Source organism: Sycon ciliatum, chromosome 5 (genome assembly GCF_964019385.1).
Source record: "Sycon ciliatum chromosome 5, ocSycCili1.1, whole genome shotgun sequence".
NCBI classification, from domain to species: domain Eukaryota; kingdom Metazoa; phylum Porifera; class Calcarea; order Leucosolenida; family Sycettidae; genus Sycon; species Sycon ciliatum.
In genome coordinates, this window is record NC_088647.1 from 23,041,476 (window position 1) to 23,065,088 (window position 23,613).

At 47.0% G+C, this 23,613-nt stretch overlaps 1 protein-coding gene and 1 long non-coding RNA gene across 2 annotated transcripts in view; one reads left to right on the plus strand and one right to left on the minus strand.

Annotated features, from left to right (window-relative positions):
* The window catches only part of LOC135818080 (heat shock 70 kDa protein 4-like), a 30,481-nt gene extending 18,034 nt beyond the window's left edge, over nucleotides 1-12,447 (minus strand). The window contains exons 1-14 of the mRNA XM_065331403.1: nucleotides 12,272-12,447; nucleotides 11,732-11,789; nucleotides 9,739-9,879; nucleotides 9,089-9,211; nucleotides 8,801-8,900; nucleotides 8,323-8,456; nucleotides 4,608-4,691; nucleotides 4,206-4,372; nucleotides 3,849-3,925; nucleotides 3,370-3,521; nucleotides 2,753-2,859; nucleotides 2,485-2,609; nucleotides 2,161-2,333; nucleotides 1,794-1,910 (exon numbers count right to left, since the gene is read on the minus strand). Coding sequence (XP_065187475.1) covers nucleotides 1,794-1,910; nucleotides 2,161-2,333; nucleotides 2,485-2,609; nucleotides 2,753-2,859; nucleotides 3,370-3,521; nucleotides 3,849-3,925; nucleotides 4,206-4,372; nucleotides 4,608-4,691; nucleotides 8,323-8,456; nucleotides 8,801-8,900; nucleotides 9,089-9,211; nucleotides 9,739-9,879; nucleotides 11,732-11,789; nucleotides 12,272-12,378 — 1,665 coding nt within the window. The 5' untranslated portion in view covers nucleotides 12,379-12,447. The remainder of the gene's footprint in view (nucleotides 1-1,793; nucleotides 1,911-2,160; nucleotides 2,334-2,484; nucleotides 2,610-2,752; nucleotides 2,860-3,369; nucleotides 3,522-3,848; nucleotides 3,926-4,205; nucleotides 4,373-4,607; nucleotides 4,692-8,322; nucleotides 8,457-8,800; nucleotides 8,901-9,088; nucleotides 9,212-9,738; nucleotides 9,880-11,731; nucleotides 11,790-12,271) is intronic.
* Nucleotides 12,448-14,346: 1,899 nt separating this feature from the next.
* LOC135818081 (uncharacterized) lies at nucleotides 14,347-17,758 on the plus strand. Its single transcript, XR_010553620.1, has 2 exons — nucleotides 14,347-15,545; nucleotides 16,109-17,758. It is a non-coding gene; the product is annotated as an uncharacterized LOC135818081 (long non-coding RNA).
* Nucleotides 17,759-23,613: the final 5,855 nt, after the last annotated feature.

Below are 23,613 nucleotides of genomic sequence, written 5' to 3' on the forward strand. Positions count from 1 at the left end.
CCCAACACTTAGCCTTGACAAAAGTATCTCTGCGGTCCAGAATTCTTTGGGTCTGGGAAGCAACACTCAACACTGTAAACGAATGGCGAGAAGAAGGACTCATCCCCGAATGGTTTCTGTGTCGTTAGGTACATTTCTCGACTCTGAAGCAGGGGCGTCGGAACCGGTGCGGCAGGTGCGGCCAAAGCCGCACCAATAATTTTGGAATTTTTTTTTTTACATTTTCAACCTTGTTGATGGCATGTCGACTCTTGTACAGGTACCATGTTTTACATCGACAATGCGGTGTGTCATCAGCATGCATAGTCTTATTTCTCATATTATTCTGTAGCATTAAAATATTGCCTTTTAGGCCCAATTTTCAAAAAAAAATCACGGGGGAGGACCCCCGGACCCCCCTCTCACACTTTCGCCGCACCAATGTTAAACTGCTTCCGACGCCCCTGTGAAGATGCTGAAGTACAGCACTAGCAGAAACACCACTTAGCAAATCCTCCGAGCGATGGCTCCAGGCCTCGGTGGAAAATTCTGCGTCTGTTTGTTGAGCAGCATCTAAGATTTGATGGATTCAGCGGAGAAGCAGCTTTTTCTGTTCCCGATGCAGATGGTGTCAAGGTATTCGCTGCTGTAGCGACCAGTGAAGGAGGAACGGATTGTCATCGCCCTTTCGCTGCTCGGACCCGACTGCCATCATTGTCCCCTGTCCTAAGCTCTGTGGCGTTGGGAATAAAATAAAATCTTCCTGTCTTATCTCTGCAACAAAATCATCTCGCTTTCCATCTACCGGTATCTCTCCCTCACGTACATGTACGTCTTCAGCTGAGCAAAAGTCCATCTGGCAATCGTTTCGCCGACAGGTGGGTTCGCACAGCGAAAAGCTATGGCTGGTGTACTATTTCTTGCTGCCATATCTGGGTATCAAAATGAAAAATTGAAAGCAAACTATGCACAAAGGTATCAGAGTTCCTTTTCTTCATCCGAAAATTTTCTCCGACGGAATGCTAAAATGCAGTAACAGTGGAACTGCATGCATCCCATTCATGCACGTGCAGCACCTGATCGCGTAAACTCGCAACAAGCCTAAAATCCGTGTACTTTGTGCATCCCGTGCACTTGACAAGCTAAGCCTGGGCGCATCAATCGAATGCCCTCTCAACTTTTCGAGCGCTTATTTGGCATATCATCTATTGCACAAAACAACATGTTCACAGATGTGTGCTCAAGGGCCATAGCTTTGCCGGCTGTGCTCGGCTACATGAAATCTCTACTATTAAAGAGGGTACATGTTGGCAAATTATCCCACTCTGTCCGCGATGGAGTGTTCACAGAAGAGCACCTGGTGTCCGACATCTCTACTAGATGGCTAGTGCCACGGGGTCTTTGCCTACAGTGCGTGTAGTGAATTCCTTATTCTACACTAGCTAGAAGCCAAAGGTATCCAAATAAGAAATACATGCAACACGAAGGCTGCGTGATCCTGGCTCTGCCAGACGTACTATTGAACAAGCAGAGCATTTAGTCGGTGAGCAATTTCCGACGAAAGGGATTCGTCTGGTTGAAAATGTCATTCTGAAAGTATAAAGCGGAACTGCTGAAAAGCTGGACAAGTTGGTGTTAGTCCAATTTAGTCCCGGAGCTCTTTGGGCGAAAAGAAGAAATTCATCAAACTCCCAGTGAATGTTTCTGCTTACGTCGTACGCTTTCGGGGTTTTTTGGCACAGGCCGGGAATAGCATCATTGCTACTATTTGCTACGTACGGGACCAGAGGACAGAGGAGGAAGCACCAACTTACCTCACGTTCAATGAGCCGTGTGAGTGCTTCGTGCGTGCTACCACCTTCCACGCGTGCATCAATAGGCAAGTCATGTAACTTGACCTTGACCTTCTTCTTGGGTGGATCACTGCAGAACTGTCAGTAACACAGTAACACAGGAACAACAATGATGATTTAGTGACAGCTGCTCAGCTGCTTGCAGCTCCTCACCTTGCATTGTCAGGATTAGCATGTGCGACAAATGGAAGAATTTCTAGTGAACAAAGGAACACATCGTCAGTATACATGTACATCAGCTCCGTCAAATTCTCAAGGGACCAAGAACGTTACGGGTGCAGCATGTCCATCGCCTTAGTCCATCAAAATATGTATCAGGTGAGCTCACCTTTTTCAACCAATCATCACTATTTCCAGATGCATCCTCCTCAATCGTGATGTTCTCCACAAGAACGGCGGACGTGACATTAAATATACCATGGATGTTTACGCGGATCTTAACCTTGACTTTGTAGGCGTCTCCCTCTGAAGTAGGGACAACCTTGGCGATGGTGTACTTACCTAAAACAGCAAGGAGAGGGAGATAGAGAGATTAAGGGGGTCAATATATTCCTTACTTACGACTTGGTGTATATGCAACACACACACGCTTGCACTCAAGTGCATAACTGCATATTGTAACATGTTCGTTTTTAGTTCTATATGGACTCACCTATGTTAGGGTCAGTGTGTCCTCCATCAGCATACTGGGCATGGATGAAGAATGGCTCACGGCGGAAAAAAGAAAGCATTTTCGAAAAGGGGTAGGTATGACGAGGAGGGAACACATCCATCTCTCTAAAAATTGATGAAGGCACAAACATATGCACATGAATAGTATTATTCTCATGCATACCCTCTACAATATTTTTCTTCTTCTTCTCTCCAACAGAACATTGGCAAGCAAACACATACACAAGATGGGGGGGGGGGGTGCTTACTCTTGCTCTTCCTCGCAAGATGGCTTCCATGTCAAGCGGATTGGGTAACTGACGACGTCCTCCACCTTGAATATTCGCACCTTGAATGTTGGTGAGAGCATCGCACACTACACAGAGAAGGATAGATAAGATAGGTTTAAAACAGCACACATCCGTGCATGTTTGCCAGAAAGCTTACATGTACAAACCAGTATAGAATGTGTAGTTATTCTAGTCAGAACTGCAACTGCTCGCATGCAACTTTTTTGAATTTTTCATTTAGCTCAACCCATACCCTAGTAGATAGGCTACATTTTCAGCCATTGCCCAACCATGGAATGTGCTCCCACAAACATGGCAATAATCCTTCCTCTGGAGACATCGTGCCTTTCTTATTCACAATCTAAGGAGTTCCCGTGCTCAAAAAATTTGGCTCAGTGGAACAAAAACACCTCAAGACAACGAGTGGATATACTTGTTTGAAGTACGTACACCACTACACAAATAAAAGTGGCACCGTTTGCATCTCACTCAGAGTCACTATTGCTCGATTACCCACAGATCAAGTCAAATCGAGTGTGTTGTCAACTACATGCCAATAGATATGCTGCCAGAAGATGAGAAAAAACCCGACTTACCTGAAGGGCGCATCCACGGGCAACAGCCTCATCCTGGTTGAGTGTGGTGCTGAGCTCCAAGCCAAACACACGCTTGATGGCGTCACGAACAGCAGGCACGCGTGTAGAGCCACCAACAACTTCGACTGAGTACAAGTCCTTTGTGCTAAGGCCTAGAAATCAACAGGAGACCAAAGGGATGCATATTTAAAAAAAGAGAAAAAAGAGAGACACAGTTGGCTCGATCGACCAGCACACGGGCTGGACTTCGTTTTTGACGATGAATGTACGCGTGGAGGTCAAGTCCGGCGTGACGTCACTCGGTACTTCGGGACAATTTTGGGGACCTTATTTTCAAGTTTTCACCCACTTCCAGTCATTGCAGAGAAAAACGAATAACACCATCGTGATCAGGAGCTAAAGAACTACAAGATAAGACAAAGATTTTTTTGGTGACAGTTCCCCTTTAACTAAAAAAACCCAGTTAAACACACACTAACCAGAATCGGTGAGGACTTTCTTCATGGGAACCTCCAGGCGTGCAAGCAAGTCGGCACACAACTCTTCCATTTCAGAGCTGCACAGAGAGAAACAAGATAAACTTCCTTTGCTCGTGAGACAGACAACGGGCAACGTAGAACAAGATACAATACAGAGTATGCCATGCTGTGACCCAAAGATTCCATGGGTAACCCCCACCCACCCAAGCACAACAGTGGGTATGTTTTTGTTTGTATTTGGGGGGGGGGGGGGGTGGCGGCGTGGACGGGAGAAAAAACCAACACATGTAGTCTTGAAAAATGTATCGTCAGTTACAGATGACTGCTAAATAGCTAGACCAGGCGCGAAAAGCTTACCGCTTCATTTTGGCAGTGACATCCTTGTCATCCATAAAGCACTCGATGTAACTGTTCATAGGGATGGGGGTGGTGTTTGCACTCATCAGCTTCTTGATCTTTTCACTCTCCTGGCTGAGGCGAATTCGGGGTTGAGGCTTTGTCGACGCATCAACCTTGTACTTGTTCTAAAATGGTAAACAAATGAGATGCAAGCATGGGCTGAATAACCCTCAGGATGGGCAATGTCCGGAAATTTGGTGAATGAAGGATTAACAATTTTAGCAGGAAAGAAACCAAGTAGAATGAGTGTTGAGACCGAGTATATGTGTGAATGTGTGCGTTGGAATGTGCTAGCTCATAGAATATATGTGGGTATCTACAACAATACAATGAAAGAACACATGGTAGGACAGCACTCACCTTGAATTCCTCATTGAAGTGTTTCTGGATGCGCTCATCAAAATCACGGCCACCAAGCTTGGAGTCCCATGCAGTGGCCAAGACCTATAGCCACACAGGAGGAACGTACCAATCAAGCCAACTACCCTTCGGCCTACTTGCTACATGCCATGCACTTTTTTCTTCAATACTCGCAATAAATCATGCACTCTTGCTCACTCCTTGTTGAACAGCGGCTATTTCCTAGGACTGAACTAGTAATGCACGTCTGGGCATGGGTCGGGTTTCGTCTTATACAGTCAACTTCGCTAATAACGACTGCGGATATAACGACAATTCGCGAATAACGACAGAATTTCCATGCCCAGAGCAAAGTCCCATCTAACTGTATACATTTAACTTCGGATACATCGACTATCTGAATAACGACAATTCGCGAATAACGACATGCTTTTAGTGCCCCCCCCCCCCCCCCGAGGTCATATTCACTGCTTGAATAACGACTTTCTGGGCTTTTGACAGCTATTTCAAGTACCTGTCACGCAGAAGTACCAGAACCCATGCCATGCATGGCGATGGATAAAGGCACACATGCAAGAAGATGCAGCCAAGGGGGGGGGGGTACTTTTATTTTTTGCTTCTAACTACAGTTGACCTACACTTATAACGATATTTGCGTCACACCAAGAAATATTGTTATAAGGGTAACATTGTTATAGGGGTAACTGGTTCATTTCATACTTATACGTCATAATGCATGGATTTCGTTCATTTTTTACACTCTTGATAGCATAAAAAAACTGACGTACATGCACATTATGTGCACAGCAAGGTGCCCACTGGTGCCGCATTGCATTTCGTCCCAGTGACTTATCAAGTGAAGCTTGCCCTACCTGGATAGTGGGCTCTACATATTCCCTGCTAGATATTGTTATAAGGCCAAAACAAAAAATAGGCTTGTTTCCGGTCGGCAACCCCTCGAAAAGGAGACTCGGTCGGCCGGAATGAAACTTTTTTTGGATATTTTATTTTGGTTCCTCAATTGTTGTGGTATTGATGGACAAGAGCACCTACACATGTACATTGTATATATATCACGGCAAGGATCAATGTCAAAGTAAGTTGACTGCGTACTGACTCACTGTTCTTGTACAGCATGTGGTGTATTCCTGTTTTCGTACATCCTGAGAAATCAAGCAAACAGTTCGAGTCCTTCCAGCTCCGTTATTCTAGCTCGTATCGACCCCGGAGGTTTTCGAGCCGACAGCTGAGAATCTTTGCTACCTAGTAGGTGTTTTGATTGTGGAATTCGGTTGAGATTTGACTGAGTTATGACTCGTTGAGTGCACTTGCTCACATGGCATTGCCACCGTTTGTATACATTTGGCACCAAAAAAAAGTTTCAGAATTTGGGAAAAAGTGGCCCGGTCGGGCGACCGGAAACAAGGTCATTATTTGTTTGGGCCTAAAATGGAAAATGTCGATTGGTCAGCCCATTTTATATCGTTATAGGGGTAATATCGTTATAGCAATATTGGTATAGAGGTAAGGCATTGTATACACAAGTCAATGGAGTGATTTGGTTTGGCAGAAACATATCGTTATAAAGGTTATCGTTATAAGGGTAGGTTGACTGTACATGTTGGAGTGATCAGCACAGCTCCAATGTACTGTAGTTGTACATGTAGGTCTACATGTACATGATTGTACAGTAATCATCATACATGTCATGTACATTGTACATGTCCCTGTAGATGGCTCCAGAACTTGCAAAAGGCTAATTTTTCCAATCTATTTCCCTTCCAGAATGAAGTTGAAGACACCACTACAGCTGTACTTATGGTTGATAAATATGGTACCATATTTATCAACCATAAGTACAGCTGCAGTGGTGTCTTCAACTTCATTCTCCCGAGTCAAGCTCCGTATGAAGACATCAATGAAGAAGATTGCCTGATGAGTCCAGCGGGGACGAAACGTACGTCGCAATCGAGCAATGTCGTTGCTGTGTCATCATCTACATGTATGTGCCATGCGCTACTTGATGTACCAGCCTGCTATGCCGGATACCGCCAGCCATGCATCGACCAGGCGCCAGGCGTGAACTGATGGTGGTGGTGGTGGTGAGAAGGAGAGCTATGTGCCAGAACTTTGCAGCCTAGAGAGCGTGTGTGGGCAGGCGTGTGTTTACGGCCATATTGCCAGGTGTGTCTTTACCACCATATTTATCAACCACTATTTCCCTTCCATATCGACTTTATAGTTCCTTTCAATTGTAATATGAAAATGGGGTACACGTTGGCATAGAGCATGAAAAAAGCTTCACTTTGATATGCGTGTCATACTATACAAAATATGGGTTCACATACATTCAAATGGGACTTCGGGTATAAGGACACTTCGCGAATAAGGACATTTTGCCGATGCCCCGCCGAATGTCGTTATTCGCAAAGTTGACTGTACTTTGTTGCACTGGAATACTCGATCGAGATGAAACAAGAAAGGTTTTGATTTGCGGTGAGCATGCCGCACAAGCAATTCCACCCTCAGAAGTTACAGATGTCCCTACATTGGACCTGCCAACATTGGCACACAAGCCTACTGTCTGTAGGAAGGAGTAGCAAAAAAAAACTGGTCTGTAGCTACAAGGGAGTACTAAAACTCAGTAAAAAGTTTAGTTCTCCCTGGTAGATACCGTACTCGTACGTGAACCAGGGTTCGTAGCACAACATATACACAAAATTTCAGGGGATTTCCAGGGGCATTTCAAGGGTATTCACAGATGTCATACAGTCGCTAGACACCACATATCCGTAGTCAAGCAGAGGTTCACTGATTCAGAATGTCAATAATCGAAGATTTGATCATCAATAAAATACTACAAGTACTAGAGCCACCGTCACCATCGAGCTTCTCCATCGCTGAGTTCTTAGCGAACTAGCCAGTCTTTGTACGGGTCCAAAGACAACCAGCGATCGTTGAAAACACACTTGCCTTTCGGCATGGAGAACAAGTACAACTCTGTAAAACGTCTTCGGCATTCTGAAAAAAAACTGAAGACACTTTGTCTTGTTGAAGGCCAAAACAAACAAATAAAACGGAAAAGCAGTTGCAGTGGCAGATTCCAGTTTCGCTAAAGTCAGGAACCGTCGTACCGCAGTCGATAGTCGAGCGTACATGGCGATCAAGGCTCAAATGTAAAAAAATACCGTAAAGATCTACGCGAGCTGCGCTGGCCGCTGAGGCCGTCGACTCACATGACCAGCACAGGTGACCGGACTGGCACTCGTAGATCTATGCATATCATGTAGATCTACAGTCAGTCGCTGAGTACGGAGGTCTACCAGGTCGCGTGATCTGGAAAACAAATTTGAGGGGATTCAAGGGACATTTTCTAATAAAATACAAAATTTGAGGGGATTTCAGGGAATTCCCGGGGGAAGAAAAACTTTCAGGGTTTTCAAGGGTTTTCAATGGTGCTACGCACCCTGGTGAACAGTTCCGTGTGCACCACTGCACTGGTGCACTGCAGCCTGTTTCACAAGTGTCGACTCCGCAAGTTCTACTTTTTCCCCATAAAGATGTGTAACGATACAGCGAAGACTTGAGAATTTGCGACAAAGGCTGATGTTTGCGGAGTTTGTCGTGGCCGGGGGATTGCAAATGTCTGTGGGGGGCAGACTATGTAGAAACAACATTCTTCGTGTAGAACACTAGGTAGAAAATCATCACTCACCTTGAGTTTGCCTTCGATGAAAGAGGCAAGAGTGACCCTTAGAGCAGAATTGCCCATATCAACAAACACAACATTAAGCGGCTTCTCCTCTGGTGCAGGAAGGTCCTGCTTGTAGATACCGTAAGCGAGTGCGGCTGAATAAGACAGCAACACACATCAACAAAAAAACGCGTGTAAGAAGCAAAAAAAGACAGGACACCAAAAACCAGCATCAAGGAAAATCGGAAGACTCCGGCACAAAGAAATAAAACTATAAAGTGTACTAGGTGCTTGGTATACATCAACATAAAGGGTGCACGGAGTCATAAGCGAATCAATGGCCAGTCAATTTAACTGCCCAAGGAATCACATTGACTTGTTTCTCCCTGGCCTCTATCACAGGAGCCAAGGACACACTCAAGATGTCAAGAAAACTAGATCATACTAGCAAGAAACGATCAGTAGACCACTCCACACACTTGCAATTCACACAACATACTGGCAGTAGTGTCATTCATAAGGCGCAGGCAGTTGAGACCAGCGGTAGCAGCTGCATCCAACAAAGCCCTCCGTTGGCGGTCATCGAAAAAGCACGGTACCTGAGAAAATTGGCACAAACACAATACTCAGCGTATAAGAAATTAAGAATGATACAAAACCAATTTGATGTGTATTTGATCATGCGGCAACTACAATCTTGTCATACAGAAATTTCCGGTAAGAAAAATGGTTCCCTAAAGTCATCCTATCTCGTGCAAATGCCGGTGTGATCACTGGCAGAACTTACTGAGATGACGCAATCGCTAACTTTCCCGCTGAGGTTCATCTCTCCGACTTTCTTCAGCTGAGTCAAAAGCATGGCAACAACTTGTTCTGGCTTGAAAATGCACGCTTCACCAAGATATTTCATCTACGGTGGCAAAACAAAAGACAACAGTACACAAAATTAGTAACTCTGGAACGGCTGCTCCAATCAACCTGGCACCTTCACCATTGTAATCAGTGCATCTTTCGCTACATGTAGGGGCCCATTGGCTAAAACCAAGGTCCAATGGATACAGCTAAGGAAAGCTCCGACTAAGTCTGAAAAGGCAAGGAAATAAAAGTAGACTGCTTCGCCGTGCGGTGATTGGTCAAACCTAAATGACCATCGGGCACGCTTCGTACAGTTGCAGTGAGTCCTGCCTGTCAAAATCATACTAAAGGTAGCAACGAGCTGATGGTTGAAAGTGGCTAAGAGCCCAAAAATAACAGTCTTCATGGAAACACAAGCGCTGTTTTCAGCTAAACACCTGAGTCCATAGTATGTCTACGGGCTAAGCACACCAGCTCAAGTACTCTGCTACACTGGTGAATCAGTGAGATCTGCACAGTAAAGAGAGGAGGTACTACCCCGCATAAGAGTGATCAACAAAAGGGAGCAAAACTTATACATACATGAATGCCAACATCGCCATCCTGAGTCTCTTCAGCGCTGAAATGGGAGAAGCGGAGTTCATGCGTAACAGCAGGATCGGAGAACTTCAGACCCAGCAAATTGCGGAAGTTTGTAGCGGTGTTCTTGAAGTTAGTGACAACCTGGGACAGAGAGCACAGACGAGTTCATGAGGTAACAACCAGCTGCAAATGGAACCCAAACTTGATCATATATCGGTCTTCAGAATGATGCTGAAAACGAGGGAGAATCACTGTTAATTAATGTAGGATGAGAGGATGTACGGAAATGGGTGCGATCAAGAGTCCATAAACAAGAGTGTGCAACGCCACATAGATGTCTGTCACGACTCGTTTTCAACATTACGTCATTTTGATGTAGCTGCGCGTGCAGGCCGCGACATTCGCTGCATGAAAATGACGTAATGTTGAAAACGAGTCGTGACAAGACCCTATCGCGCGTTGCACACTCTTGTTTATGGACTCTTGGTGCGATGTTGCTCAAACTGACAATAGGGCATGAAAACACAAAGTGACATTGTACCAAATAATTATGATACCACCAGCTGCACAACGTAGATGCAATACTACATCGTAGAAATCAGAACAGTGATGCACAGCAGCAGAAAGAACAATCAGCAAAGGTGACACACACACACACACACACACACACACACACACAAAAACTCTGATCACCATAACTTCGGGTTACCAGAGGATGCACCAAGTGTGCTTAGTGTGCTCGGTACCGCAGAGGCAGAAGTATTTGGGATGAATTTATGCAGCAGGTTGCGATGCGAAAACACTCTACTGCGACTCAAAAAGCGCAACGACTCGCAGAAACTGCGATACAGGCTATCCATGTCTAGCTTGAGCGGTCAAGTACTATTGTGGACATGGAAATCCGGTCGCACGTCTAGCGAACCCAGGGCGCTGACCATGCAGCCGTGGCCATGTGGTACACACATGCATCTATGCGCTGCAGCCCGCTGGTCGCATCGAATCAACATGTGCGCTGCAAGCAGCGTTCTGTACGCGCCGAGGGCGCCGGCCCCGGTCAATCGACTGGATTTCCATGTCCGCTACAGTAGCATGCCTGCAGTGCAGTGTACATTGTAGGTGGTACAGGTACTCTCAATCTGCGCGCACATCGATGCTGCAGTTGTGCATGTGTAGGGTGGAAGCAGGACATATGCGTACACAGACAGTGCTGTTGACAAGAGATGGTGAGCCCAGTACGTGGTGGTTGCGCTGTGCTGTAGCAGCTAAACCTTTACCAGAAACAATCTTCTCGAATTTTGTGCTGATGATGAGGACCACGCGCGCCTTTCTGTTTAACACTGGGATTTTTTCAGCTAAAGTTCATCGTTGAGTCTGTCTGATTCCGGTCCTTAAACGTGTACCTGACAGAGTTCTTGCGAGTGGGTGTCTGACGTTGATGTGGAAAAAAATGGCTCCGCTGTGGGAAGGATGAAGACACAGCGGTGAAGTAACTGGACATTCTCCATTTGCCTTCAATAATTATTTTCAAAACGAAACTCCATCAAACCCACCCACCCCCAAACTAAATCTTTTCGTTTTGAAAATACTATTGGTAACCTTGGACGGCCCCCTACACAATGTATAAAAACCAGCATTTGCCAAATGGAAGGAAGAATGAGGAACGAGCGGGAATGAGGTGCTTATACGCATGCAACTGCAGAATAGGCGAAACAGAAAATATCAAAACAGTCCAATGGCAAAAACTGCTACGCAGAAATGACAGTAAAATAATAATTCATCCCTTTTATTACACAGTGGCACAAGATTGGTTCATTGCAACTCTGAGTTCCATGCTTATTACCATGAAAATATCCGGTAACTGATGATTGCACTGTAATGAGCATGCAACTCAGAATTCCAAAAAACAAGCCTTGTGCCACTGTTGTACTGTGTATGTATTACTAGGATTTAAAACAGTTCTACTGAGAACGTAGTTTCTACAGGATATACATACCTGCTGCTTAGCGGCAGAGCCAATGAAGCGCTGCTTTGGGCCAAGTGATACAATAGACCTACACAAGAAAGGCAAGTTTCAACAGCAACAACCAAGTTATGACTGCTACATCAATCCTGAATAGTCCTTATGCACATTGTACAGATGTACGAAGTTCTGTACTATGGCCGTAGGTGTGTACATACCCGGTTGGGTGTTCATCGTGTGCTATACATGCGCGTTTGACCCATTTAGCCTCACAATTCATGGCAAACGATCACTTTTCAAGCCTTCTTCACTTTGGGATTGAACTAACGACTAGCTAGATCTCTGCCGGAAAAAGATTTCGTATGAAATGCCTTCATGGCCCATTTCATAGTGGAAATAGCAGTAAACACAATAGGGTCCTGCACATTCAACACCCAACCGGGTCTACGGGATTCTACAAGATTATACGGGATTTCGTGCATCTGTACAATGTGCATAAGGCCTATTTAAATCCGACCTGCTCAACAGTGAGAAAAACCAAAATAGACGTGCAGTACTGGTAGTCGTACTCACGGAGTGCTTCTGTCGCCGTATTCATTCGCAACAGTTTCGATGCCACCTCCTCGAGCGACTGCGACAAAGCAGGACTGGTTTCCCAGGTCCAATCCAATAACCGACATTTTGGCTACGTCTTGAACAGACTTCTCCTTGATCGATGAAGAAAGAAAATCTTCCGAGAGGTAATCCGCGAAAACAAAATGGCGTCACGATCTATTGAAAGTGGTATTTGGTGGTAGATCTACGAGTGTTCAAAACCATTTGAACTTCATACTGTTCGTCTTCTTTTTGACATGCTCTCTTTCCATCGTCCAGTGCCAGCAGTGGCGTGTCCAGGATTTGGCTGAGGGGGGGGGGGGGGGGGTTGCGGCCGGGATGGGGTGGGGGTAGATGTCATCATGATACTGTCCCAGGTCAGCCATTTTGAAAACCGATGTCAAGAAGCTCCTCCTGTAGCCCCCTTCTTCAACAGGTATTCACCCGAACGGCCCCAGGCCAGAGACTGTTCCGGAGGATCAGCGCACCACACGGGACAAGTGTCGAACTTACTTGCTTCAAGTTCTTATTCCCTTTCTTCGTCGGCCTGTGGGACGATCGACCATGATGTTTCGGGGAAGCATTCTCTGGAACGCTCTCCCCTCTGATTTTAGAGTGATACGTGTCCCTGGTCCCTTCCGAAAAGCTCTTTCTGCCATTGATATGTTGTGCGCTATCTGTCGATCTGGAAAATCGATCGATTTTCTTGCGCGATCTGTCGATCGACAGATCGCGCACGGATCGATCGATCGTGAAACTATCGCGAACCTAACCAGTCTCGTTCGTACTGCCAAGGCGGAGGTGAGGCTGTCAAAGCCCAAGCCCTGCTGCTCCGCTCCAGTGTGCCGGAGGCCAAGCAGCGTGTAATCGACCTGGCTGCGGAGAAGGGCTCTTCCAGTTGGCTGACCTGCAGGCCCTTGAAGCGCCATGGATTTGCCCTCTCCAAAGCGGAGTTTCGCGATGGAGTGCACCTAAGGTACAACTGGCAACCACAGCGCATGCCATCAGGGTGCGTTTGTGGAAGCCAGTTTACTGTGGCCCATGCCCTCTCGTGCCCCACCGGCGGTTACCCTACCATCAGGCATAACGAGATCCGCGATGTCACCGCTGGTTTCTTGAAGCGTGTTGCCACCAACGTATCTGTAGAGCCTCATCTGGAGCCCCTGAGTGGGGAGCAGCTGCGCTATCGCACCGCCATCCGCGACGACCAGGCTCGCTTGGACGTAGCAGCAAATGGAGTGTGGGGAGGGCGGTTCGAACGCACCTTCTTCGACGTCCGGGTGTTCAACCCTTTTGCGTCTTCGAACCAGTCCTCCTCCATTTCTGCCACCTACGTTCGCCATGAGAAAACGAAGAAGAGATCGTATGAAGAGAGGCTGCGGGAGATCGAGCATGCTTCATTTGTCCCGTTGGTCTTCTCGACAACCGGTGGCATGGGCAAGCAATCTGCCTCGCTTTACAAGCGAATTGCATCTCTCATTGCTGAGAAAAGCGGCGAACCGTATTCGGTTGTTATGTCATTCATCCGCTGCCGCCTTAGCTTTGCGTTGCTCAGAGCGAGTGTCATGTGCCTGCGTGGTAGCCGCTCTGTATTCGCTGTACATCAGGTACATGCACCTGTCTCTTCTTCTGCCTCCCTAGCCTAGTATAGTTGCTGCCGAACTTACTGGCACTTCCCGTCATTAATTTTATACTAAATTATAGTCTTTAGTTCTTTTTATATTTGCCATGGCGACCCCCGTGCCCAAATGCGAAGGACTAAAGCCAGGGACCGTCACTTAATTTTTGCCGACCACCCGCCAAAAACATCTTTTCGTTTGCCGTGTCAGACACGTCCGCGAGCGCGTACGACTCTCGCTACCTTTCACGTCAACTTCAAGCAATCTGTTCACGCCACATGGCTGGATAGCGCGTACATGCAAACATGATTGAAGACTTGCAAAATCAATTTTTTTACAAGTCCAGGCGCTAGGCCTAGGCAGTACTAATGCCTACATTGTAATGCCCAGGCAGCTGACTTTATTTTCGGAGAAACACTACTCATTGTAGTAAAAAGTAACAATGAATAGCGATATCATCAGACTAGGAAGGATCGCTACCCTAACGCAAAGGAAAGGCCTTGCGCGGCTGCTCTACGAAGTGTTTAAGAAAGGCTCATCAAAGTTAGTTGGTGGACGAACAACTCGCTGGCGCCGGAAAACGTGGCCCCCAACGATGGTGTTTGGTGAATCATCAAGCATAATGTCTTGTAGCAGTGTTCACCGAGGAAGGAGAACGCTCTAGCCGCTGCTGTTGTCCGTTTCATCCACGTTGGGCGTTAGCTGCACCGCGCTTATTGCGTTTTAGTATTTCATGGACACACATTAGCATTCAGAGCGATTGTGGAGCCACAATTTACTTCACACAGCGTTGTATTGTCCACGAGCGCAAACTTCATTATCAGCAGTAACTGTTACTCTTCATCCTACATGTAGACTTGGAGTATACACGGCCTTGTCACGACAGCGACAGCTCTACAGAGTGTTCAAGTGAGAAACATTAATTTCTATTGTTGGTGGACGAATAAATGGCTGGTTCCGAAAAAACGCGGCCTGCACCGATGGTGTTTGGTGGATCATCAAACAGGGTGACCAGCAGTGTTCACCGAGGAAGGAGAATGCACTCGCCACCACTCCGATTCATCCAAGTGGGCGTTAGCTGCGCCGCGCCTATTGTGTTTTAGTATTCCATGGACGCACACTAGCGTTCTCAGCGATTGTGGAGCCACAACATATCTTCATGCGGCGTTGCACTGTCCAAGAGCAGAAACGTCAGCAGTGACCCATCATCATACATGTAGATTTGGAGTATACACACCATGCGCCAATGGGCCTTGGCACAACAGCGGCAGCTCTACGGAGTGTTCAAGTGAGAAACATTTGTTTCGACTTTTGGTGGACGAACAAATCGTCGGTGCCGAAAAACGTTGCCTGCGCCGATGGTGCTTGAAACATCAAGCATGGTATGTGGTGACTGTCAGTGTTGATCGAGGAAGGAGAACACTCAGGCCGTCGACCGTTCATCCATTTCGTTAGCTGCACCAAGTCTATTGTGTCCTTGTATTCCATGGGCACACAATCATGAAGCATGGCGTCTGAGCTGTGTTCACAGAGCGGGGAGATGCTCTTGCTGCTATCTTATCTGTCCTGTGTATTCCCAAGTGCCGAAGGCTCACAACGATGGTGTTGGACAAGTCAGATAAAATAGAGTCAACGTAAGTACGCATGTGTACTCTTACTGACTGAAACATAAGTGGGGTGTAAGAGCTAATTCAAATGGTGTCGTGACATTCTCATGTACGAGGTTAGTGTGTAGTACTTGTTACGTACTGAATTCTGTGACTTTGTTTTGTCTCCATATACTGCATGCATTCACGTTTCACAGTTATCAGTTTGACCCTGATCATGCCTTGCCTGCCAGCTCTACTACGATATTATATGTCACGTACCCGCGCGCGCGCACGGTTCTCCTGCGCTTGGGCTTGCTTTCCCTTGGTAGTTGGAATTCAGTGGCTGTTTTAGTACTCTTAGATTATGTACAGAAAGTGGTGGACATCACGCAAATGCAGTGTAAATTAAAGGGTGGTTGTCAACTGACAACCACATAATTTTTCGACATAATTAATAAAAGAATTTTCATCTAAAGAGTGAAAAGCAACTAAATAGAGCGGTTGTCGGTTGACAACCCCCCTTTTATTTAGATTATGTATCTGAAGTAAACACAATGTAGAAATATCACAATTGTCTCTTGTGTATTATATCCGTCTGATGTCACCAGATCGTCACACGGTGCTGTGACCAAGATACGGATCATGCCGAACGCTGATTCAACTGGACGAATCGCGAGGCTTTTCAGATGCAGGGACCCAATGGAAACTGAATGACTTCAGAACAGCACTGAAGCGTTATGTTATCATGCAAGACGCCTTTCTGCGCCGCACAAACACAGGCGGTACTACAGCAGAAGATGTCACTCACTATTCTGCAGGTGCACTGGTGACAGGCGCATGCAAGTTCACCAGAAGGAAGCGGTCTGATGTTAACTGGAATGCCAGCAGTATGAGAGGGTGTGCATTCTGCGGCGGATCTCACCTGGACAAGAGCTGCGCGAAATACACAACAGTAGCACAGCGGAAAGAAAAACAGATTGAACAGAAGCGTTGCTTTGTGTGTTTGCGCACAGGGCACCGGTCAACTCAGTGCAAGGCCACCCGCAAGTGTAATGTGTGTTCTCGCATGCGTCACCAATCAGAGTCACCATCATGTCACGATCTGCCCTGAATCTCAACAGAAATCTGACAGCAGTACCAACATAGTAGCTGACCAGCCTGTGGCTGACGAGGTACCAGCATCTAGCGCAACAGCAGCTAGTGCAGCATCAACCAGTATCGCCATTGACAGTCAGTCGTCTTGATCGGTGCAGATTTCCTCTGGGAGTCTTGACGGGGAGCACCAGAGGACTTCCGCCAGGACTACAGTTTCTGCCTACCACAGTCGGTTTTGTGGTGACTGGCCGAACACGTCACTCCAAGCACTCAGCTACGCCGATGAGCAGCCATGCCAGCTATCGTTTCTCTAACTGATGCAACTTCCGACTCCTGCACCATCCCAGATCTGTGGGACCTAGACTGTGTTGACATCCAGGATTCAGGCAATCTTACTAACAACGACCTAGCCATTAGGCAATTCATCATTGTTCTACGATTTTGCCTGCCACCAATTGTCATGACCTGCGATACTGAGAAGGCCATTTTACAAATCAGTGCCAACCCAGCATACAGAGATGCGACACGATTTCTGTGGTTCGCCAACTCCGACAGTCCATCAGTCACCCCATCCAGCCTGTTCACGCTCATAAGCAGTCCATTTCTGCTTGGCGCGTCTATACAGCATCATTTGGCACAGCAAGATGACAAAACAGCTAGCAGTGGCTATTGGTGAGAACATTTTCTGCTGTGCCATTGGAGTGTGCACGATACACGAACCCTGCTCTTTTGTTGGCACCGCCTATGTAATTACTGCATAGGGTACAAGGTGACCGTTGTCGGTTTACATGTACTCCAGTTATTACACCGTGCATGCACTGAGTCTGTGCTGCACTGTGCATCCATAGGTGTTCGTTTGCGGTAGCGCAAGGTGACACGCAAGGTTGATGGATTGTTTTGTCCGCTGCTATTCGAAGCTCTCGGAGTCGGAAGCGTTACCTCTGTTTCCCCTGTTCCTCCTTGCGCGGAGTCTGTAGTTCTGGCTTGCAGTCGCTGTTACATGCATGTTCGCAGTCGCATGTGTTTTGGTTTTCAGTTGTCTTTATTTGTTTTGTGTGGACGACAGTTCAATATTCTAGCAGTTGTTGCACTTCCTACTTCTGAAGTACATTCCGTAGTTATCTGCGGTTGGTGTTCGAGAGAGCAAACTGTGTTCTTCTCCAGAGTGGAGTAAACCATTCGCTTGTGTCTGAGGAAAACCCTGTGTGTTGACGAATAGGTTGACTTGGCTGTAGAGTGAAAGTACCACATGGTCACATGGTCCACAAAATCTTAGAACTAACTTAGGGTCTTCTGGCGTATGGTATAATTATATGAGCAGCATGAGAGTGAAGTAAAAGACTATTAGCTCAAACATTCAGTCTTTCAAGAGTAGGTGTTTCATCACGGAATAGGTTCTGCAGTTCACTTACACACTGCAACAATGGACCAGCAGTGTCCAGCATACAATAGAGTCATGTGAATATGTACCGTATGCATACTCACAGCTGCAAGGCCAGCGCCCCGTGGCTGCTTGACTTCTCAATCGATATAAATATTCACAACAGTAAGACTCTGTGATCAATCAGAGCTGTGCTTCGAAGTAGTCAAAAATGCCCCATGATCAGTCACAAAACTAAACTTGGCAACCAGTCACAGCTTCCACGGTGCCCCAAGACCAGTCACCAGAAATGACCGTAGTAAATCTGGAGGGAGTTTCATAATCTGTTCATTGCAGAGTCCACTATGCTATGATTCAAGAGGGGGGGGGGGTAGCGTTCCTGCGGATGCGGAAAACTTGGCTGGAACCCGAGTGTTACGTGAACCCTGATTTTTAAGACTTTTATTTTGTTTTACGATGAGCCTATTATACGCGATACAGGCTCAGAACACACTTTTTGTCTAGTTGGCATATCAGGGATATAGGGCGGAGCAGCCCATATCCCCAATTATGACACGCGAGTTATAGTGAAATACGATTGGCGTATTGTGCTGGACTGACTGCGGTAATGTAGAGCTAAAATAAAGCAGTCAGTTTGCCCTTAGCATGGCCTTGTCATGAGGGTGCCACATCCGTGGAAAGGCAACATGCCGGCTAATCTCCCTGAGAAGTTGAGTGGTTATCAGCAGGCGATGACGCTGTGTCGATGATGACCTGTTGATGCCCGACAGGAACCTTGCGAGGAGAGTCATTGGGCCTGACGGGTAGGTAAAGCCAACTTCCACATGAAGTTTGCGGATGGCCGACATGTAGACATGGACAGATCGGGGCTGAAAAGTTCTGAACAACTCGGCAGCAAAATAACACATAAAGTAAAAGGTCATCACCTGGCAATGGATTCCAGTTATGCCCTTGACAGAACTGGAAGTAACGGGTATCGGCGGAAAAATAATTCCGGCTGGTGCCAGTGCTGCTAGCTGCAGCACGGAGTCCGGCAACTGAGAGTTGGCAAGACTGGCTGATCTGGCTCAGCTGCTGCTTCCGGAGCCCTCGATGGTTCAAACACCATCGGCGCAGGCAACGTTTTTCGGCACCGACGATTTGTTCGTCCACCAAAAGTCGAAACAAATGTTTCTCACTTGAACACTCCGTAGAGCTGCCGCTGTTGTGCCAAGGCCCATTGGCGCATGGTGTGTATACTCCAAATCTACATGTATGATGATGGGTCACTGCTGACGTTTCTGCTCTTGGACAGTGCAACGCCGCATGAAGATATGTTGTGGCTCCACAATCGCTGAGAACGCTAGTGTGCGTCCATGGAATACTAAAACACAATAGGCGCGGCGCAGCTAACGCCCACTTGGATGAATCGGAGTGGTGGCGAGTGCATTCTCCTTCCTCAGTGAACACTGCTGGTCACCCTGTTTGATGATCCACCAAACACCATCGGTGCAGGCCGCGTTTTTCCGGAACCAGCCATTTATTCGTCCACCACCAATAGAAATTAATGTTTCTCACTTGAACACTCTGTAGAGCTGTCGCTGTCGTGACAAGGCCGTGTATACTCCAAGTCTACATGTAGGATGAAGAGTAACAGTTACTGCTGATAATGAAGTTTGCGCTCGTGGACAATACAACGCTGTGTGAAGTAAATTGTGGCTCCACAATCGCTCTGAATGCTAATGTGTGTCCATGGAATACTAAAACAGTCAACAAAGAGCAGTACACAAAACTGCTGAGCAACAACATCACCAAGCATTACAAACCTACACCGGCAGAGACTTACGACCAGATCAACTCGGAAGCTCAGACAATTGCTGCGACGCTGGAGCTGGACGACAGAATGGATGCAATGGCGAAGAAGGACGCATACATCACGCTGAAGGATCATAAAGACAACTTTTCCCGGTCCCTGCCATGCCGGCTCATTAATCCCTCAAAGAGTGAAATCGGCATAGTCTCGAAGTCTATACTGGATACCGCTCTAAAACAACTCCGTCCCCAGCTGCAGATTAATGCATGGAGGAACACGGCAGCGGTGATAGAGTGGTTCTCAAGAATACCAGAGAAAGAAAACTGCATATTCGTGTCCTTTGACATCGTAGATTTCTACCCCTCAATCTCCGAAGACCTCCTCCAGAGATCCGTCGAATTCGCCCGCCGCTACACGGACATCTCCCAGGAGGAGGGTGACATAATATTCCACGCCAGGCGATCTCTGCTGTTCGGCTTGGAGAGGCACTGGGTGAAGAGACACAACGAGCACTTTGACGTCACAATGGGGTGCTATGATGGGGCTGAGGTGTGTGAGCTTGTTGGAGCCTTCGCCCTCGCCATGATAGCGGACGTGTTCAACGGCCGAGACGTCGGGTTGTATCGCGACGACGGCCTGGCTGTGTTCAGGAATGCATCAGGACATGAAGCTGACCGAATAAGAAAGGAGATGAACAAAATATTCCCGAACCTCGGACTGAAGATAACGATACAGACAAACCTGAAGAGAGTCGACTTTCTGGACGTGACATTGGACCTGACCACCGGAAAGTACTGCCCTTACCGGAAACCGAACGACAAGCCGATGTACATCAACTGCCAGTCAAACCATCCACCTACAATCATCCAGAACCTACCTGCATCGATCAGCAGAAGACTAACAGATATTTCCAATGATGAAGACGTCTTCATAGATGCGACTCCGATCTACAGTGACGCGCTGAGGAAGAGTGGATACCGGGAGAACGTACAGTATTTTGACGAGCGTAAAACGGACGAGACAAAGAAGAAGAAGAAAAGGAATCGCCCTCGGAACATCATATGGTTCAACCCACCATTTAGCAAGAACGTCGCCACCAACGTTGGACATCGCTTTCTCCAGCTAGTGGCCAAACACTTCCCCAAAGGCTCAAGCCTCAACAAAATCTTCAACCGGAACTCTGTAAAGGTTAGCTACAGTTGCATGCAGAATATGGCCACTATCATCAAGCAACACAATAACACGATTCTACGACCCAAGAAACAAGCTAACGGAGGTGACAACGATACCAGGACTTGTAACTGTCGGGCGAAAGACTCGTGTCCACTGGACGGAGCGTGTCTAACGGAGAGTATCGTATATAAGGCAAGAGTCACCGCAGGTATGGAGAAGAAGGAATATACTGGATTAACAGCAACAACATTCAAACAACGCTACTATAACCACCAATCCTCATTCCGCCACAGACAACACGAGAAGGACACCCGCCTATCGCAGTACGTCTGGACCAAAAAGGATGAAGGGAAGGCATGCAGCATTCAATGGGCGGTACACCGCAGAGCAGCGGCCTACAGCAACAAAAGCAAAAGGTGCAACCTGTGCCTGGCAGAGAAATTGGCAATCGCGCAAGCACCCAAGCACCTCTCTCTCAACAAAAGGAGTGAGCTTGTGTCGAAGTGTCGCCATGAGAATAGGTACTACCTTCGGAACTTTAAACCAGCTACAGCCATCACCTAATTAAGTAAGAGACAACCAGCTCCAGTGGTTGTCACCTTTCACCACTGCTGTCATTCACGCTTTGCACTGCCGCTATTTACACTTTGCTTTGTGAGGATATAAACCAATACTGATCCAGATTTCTGATGATCGCTTAGTGCGTGAAACTCTGAGTAAAAACACTTCCTCTGTCCCCCTATTGTTTGAATACTAAAACACAATAGGCGCGGTGCAGCTAACGCCCAACGTGGATGAAACGGACAACAGCAGCGACTAGAGCGTTCTCCTTCCTCGGTGAACACTGCTGTACAAGACATTATGCTTGATGATTCACCTAGCACCATCGTTGGGGGCCAAGTTTTCCGGCGCCAGCGAGTTGTTCGTCCACCAACTAACTTTGATGAGTCTTTCTTCAACACTTCGTAGAGTAGCCGCGCAAGGCCTTTCCTTCGCGTTAGGGTAGCGATCCTTCCTAGATGATATCGCTATTCATTGTTACTTTTTACTACAATGAGTAGTGTTTCTCCGAAAATAAAGTCAGCTGCCATTAGGCATTAGTACTGCCTAGGCCTAGCGCCTGGACTTGGAAAAAAATTGATTTTGCAAGTCTTCAATCATGTTTGCATATGTACGCGCTATCCAGCCATGTGGCGTGAACAGATTGCCTGACGTGAAAGGTAGCGCGGGCGCCGGGCGCGCGCGAGTCGTACGCGCTCGCGGACGTGTCTGACACGTGAAACGAAAAGATTTTTTTGGCGGGTAGTCGGCAAAAATTAAGTGACGGTCCCTTTTTTAGTCCTTCGCTTGTAAACATGCTATCAAAATCGAAAAACATGTACTAGTACATGTACATGTAGTACAATACTGTATTGTACGAGTACTGTTCCCTGCTTCTCGTGACCACCAACACCGTGCTTGGTGCAGCGCCTGGTCAACACCACAACGCACAAGCCTTGCATCCACTAGGCGCCATGAGCGCGAAGTGATGGTGCATTGGTGGTGGTGGCGGTGAGAAGGAGAGCTCTGTGCGAGTGTGTAACTTTACAGCCGTTTTTTAAACTGCTAATATTCAATCATACAATCTGAACCAGGGAGTCGTCAAATACCGGTATTTGACGACTCCCTGATCTGAACACACCAGTCTCTTCTCTTCTTTTCTTTTTATACTAGTTTCAGAAAACACTACAGTCATCATCGCATCACCAAAAGTAGGGATGTCAGCGAACGCACTGCGCAGGCCTCTGCGCATGCATTGCGTCATCGATTTTTTGAACGTGATCGCGGCCGACAGAGAAAACATGGCCGCGGTCTGTTTGCACCGCTGGGAGTCGTAAAAAATTACTGTTCTCCTGTCCCCGCGACCATTCAAATCAGGGAGTCGTAAAAGCCCGGGAGAGGACACGGCACACATTCCCAGAAAACATCTTTGCCTCGCGCTGCCGGGGAACGCTGCCAGGGAACGGTGTTGCGAGGCAAGGAAAATATTATTTTCGAAAATTGTGATGTCTTCTTGAAATACTAATTGGGACATTCTCCGATTTCTCTTACAGCACGGAGACGATTGCTCCGTCGAGTCTTCTGATCTCTATTTTCATCCTCAATCCTTCCAGCTGCCTCACTCATTCTCTCTCAGTTTATCGAAGTTAATTTATTCTGAGGCGATGGAAATGCAAGATAAATCCCTAATTGTACTTCAATTTTATTTGAGTTGGGGTGAACGAAATGAGATTTGTGGAAAATGACGCCACTTCCCGTGTTAGCCGCTGGTCGTATCATACAGCCCATATTCCATTGCAGGTGATGGGCGAACGTTCGTGTTGAGATCCGCTGAGCTTCCTCGTACTCGTGGAGTTGAATTTGTGGCAGAAATTGCACTGAATTGCAGTCAAATGGTTGTGAATGAAACGAGATTTGTGGAAAATGACGCCACTTCCCGTGTTAGCCGCTGGTCGTATCATACAGCCCATATTCCATTGCAGGTGATGGGCGAACGTTCGTGTTGAGATCCGCTCGGAGCTTCCTCGTACTCGTGGATTTATGAATTTGTGTCAGAAATTGCACTTAAATTGCAGTCGAGTGGACTTCTGTGCGTGTGTTGTGAGTGAATCGCAACGGCTCCCTTCCTTCAG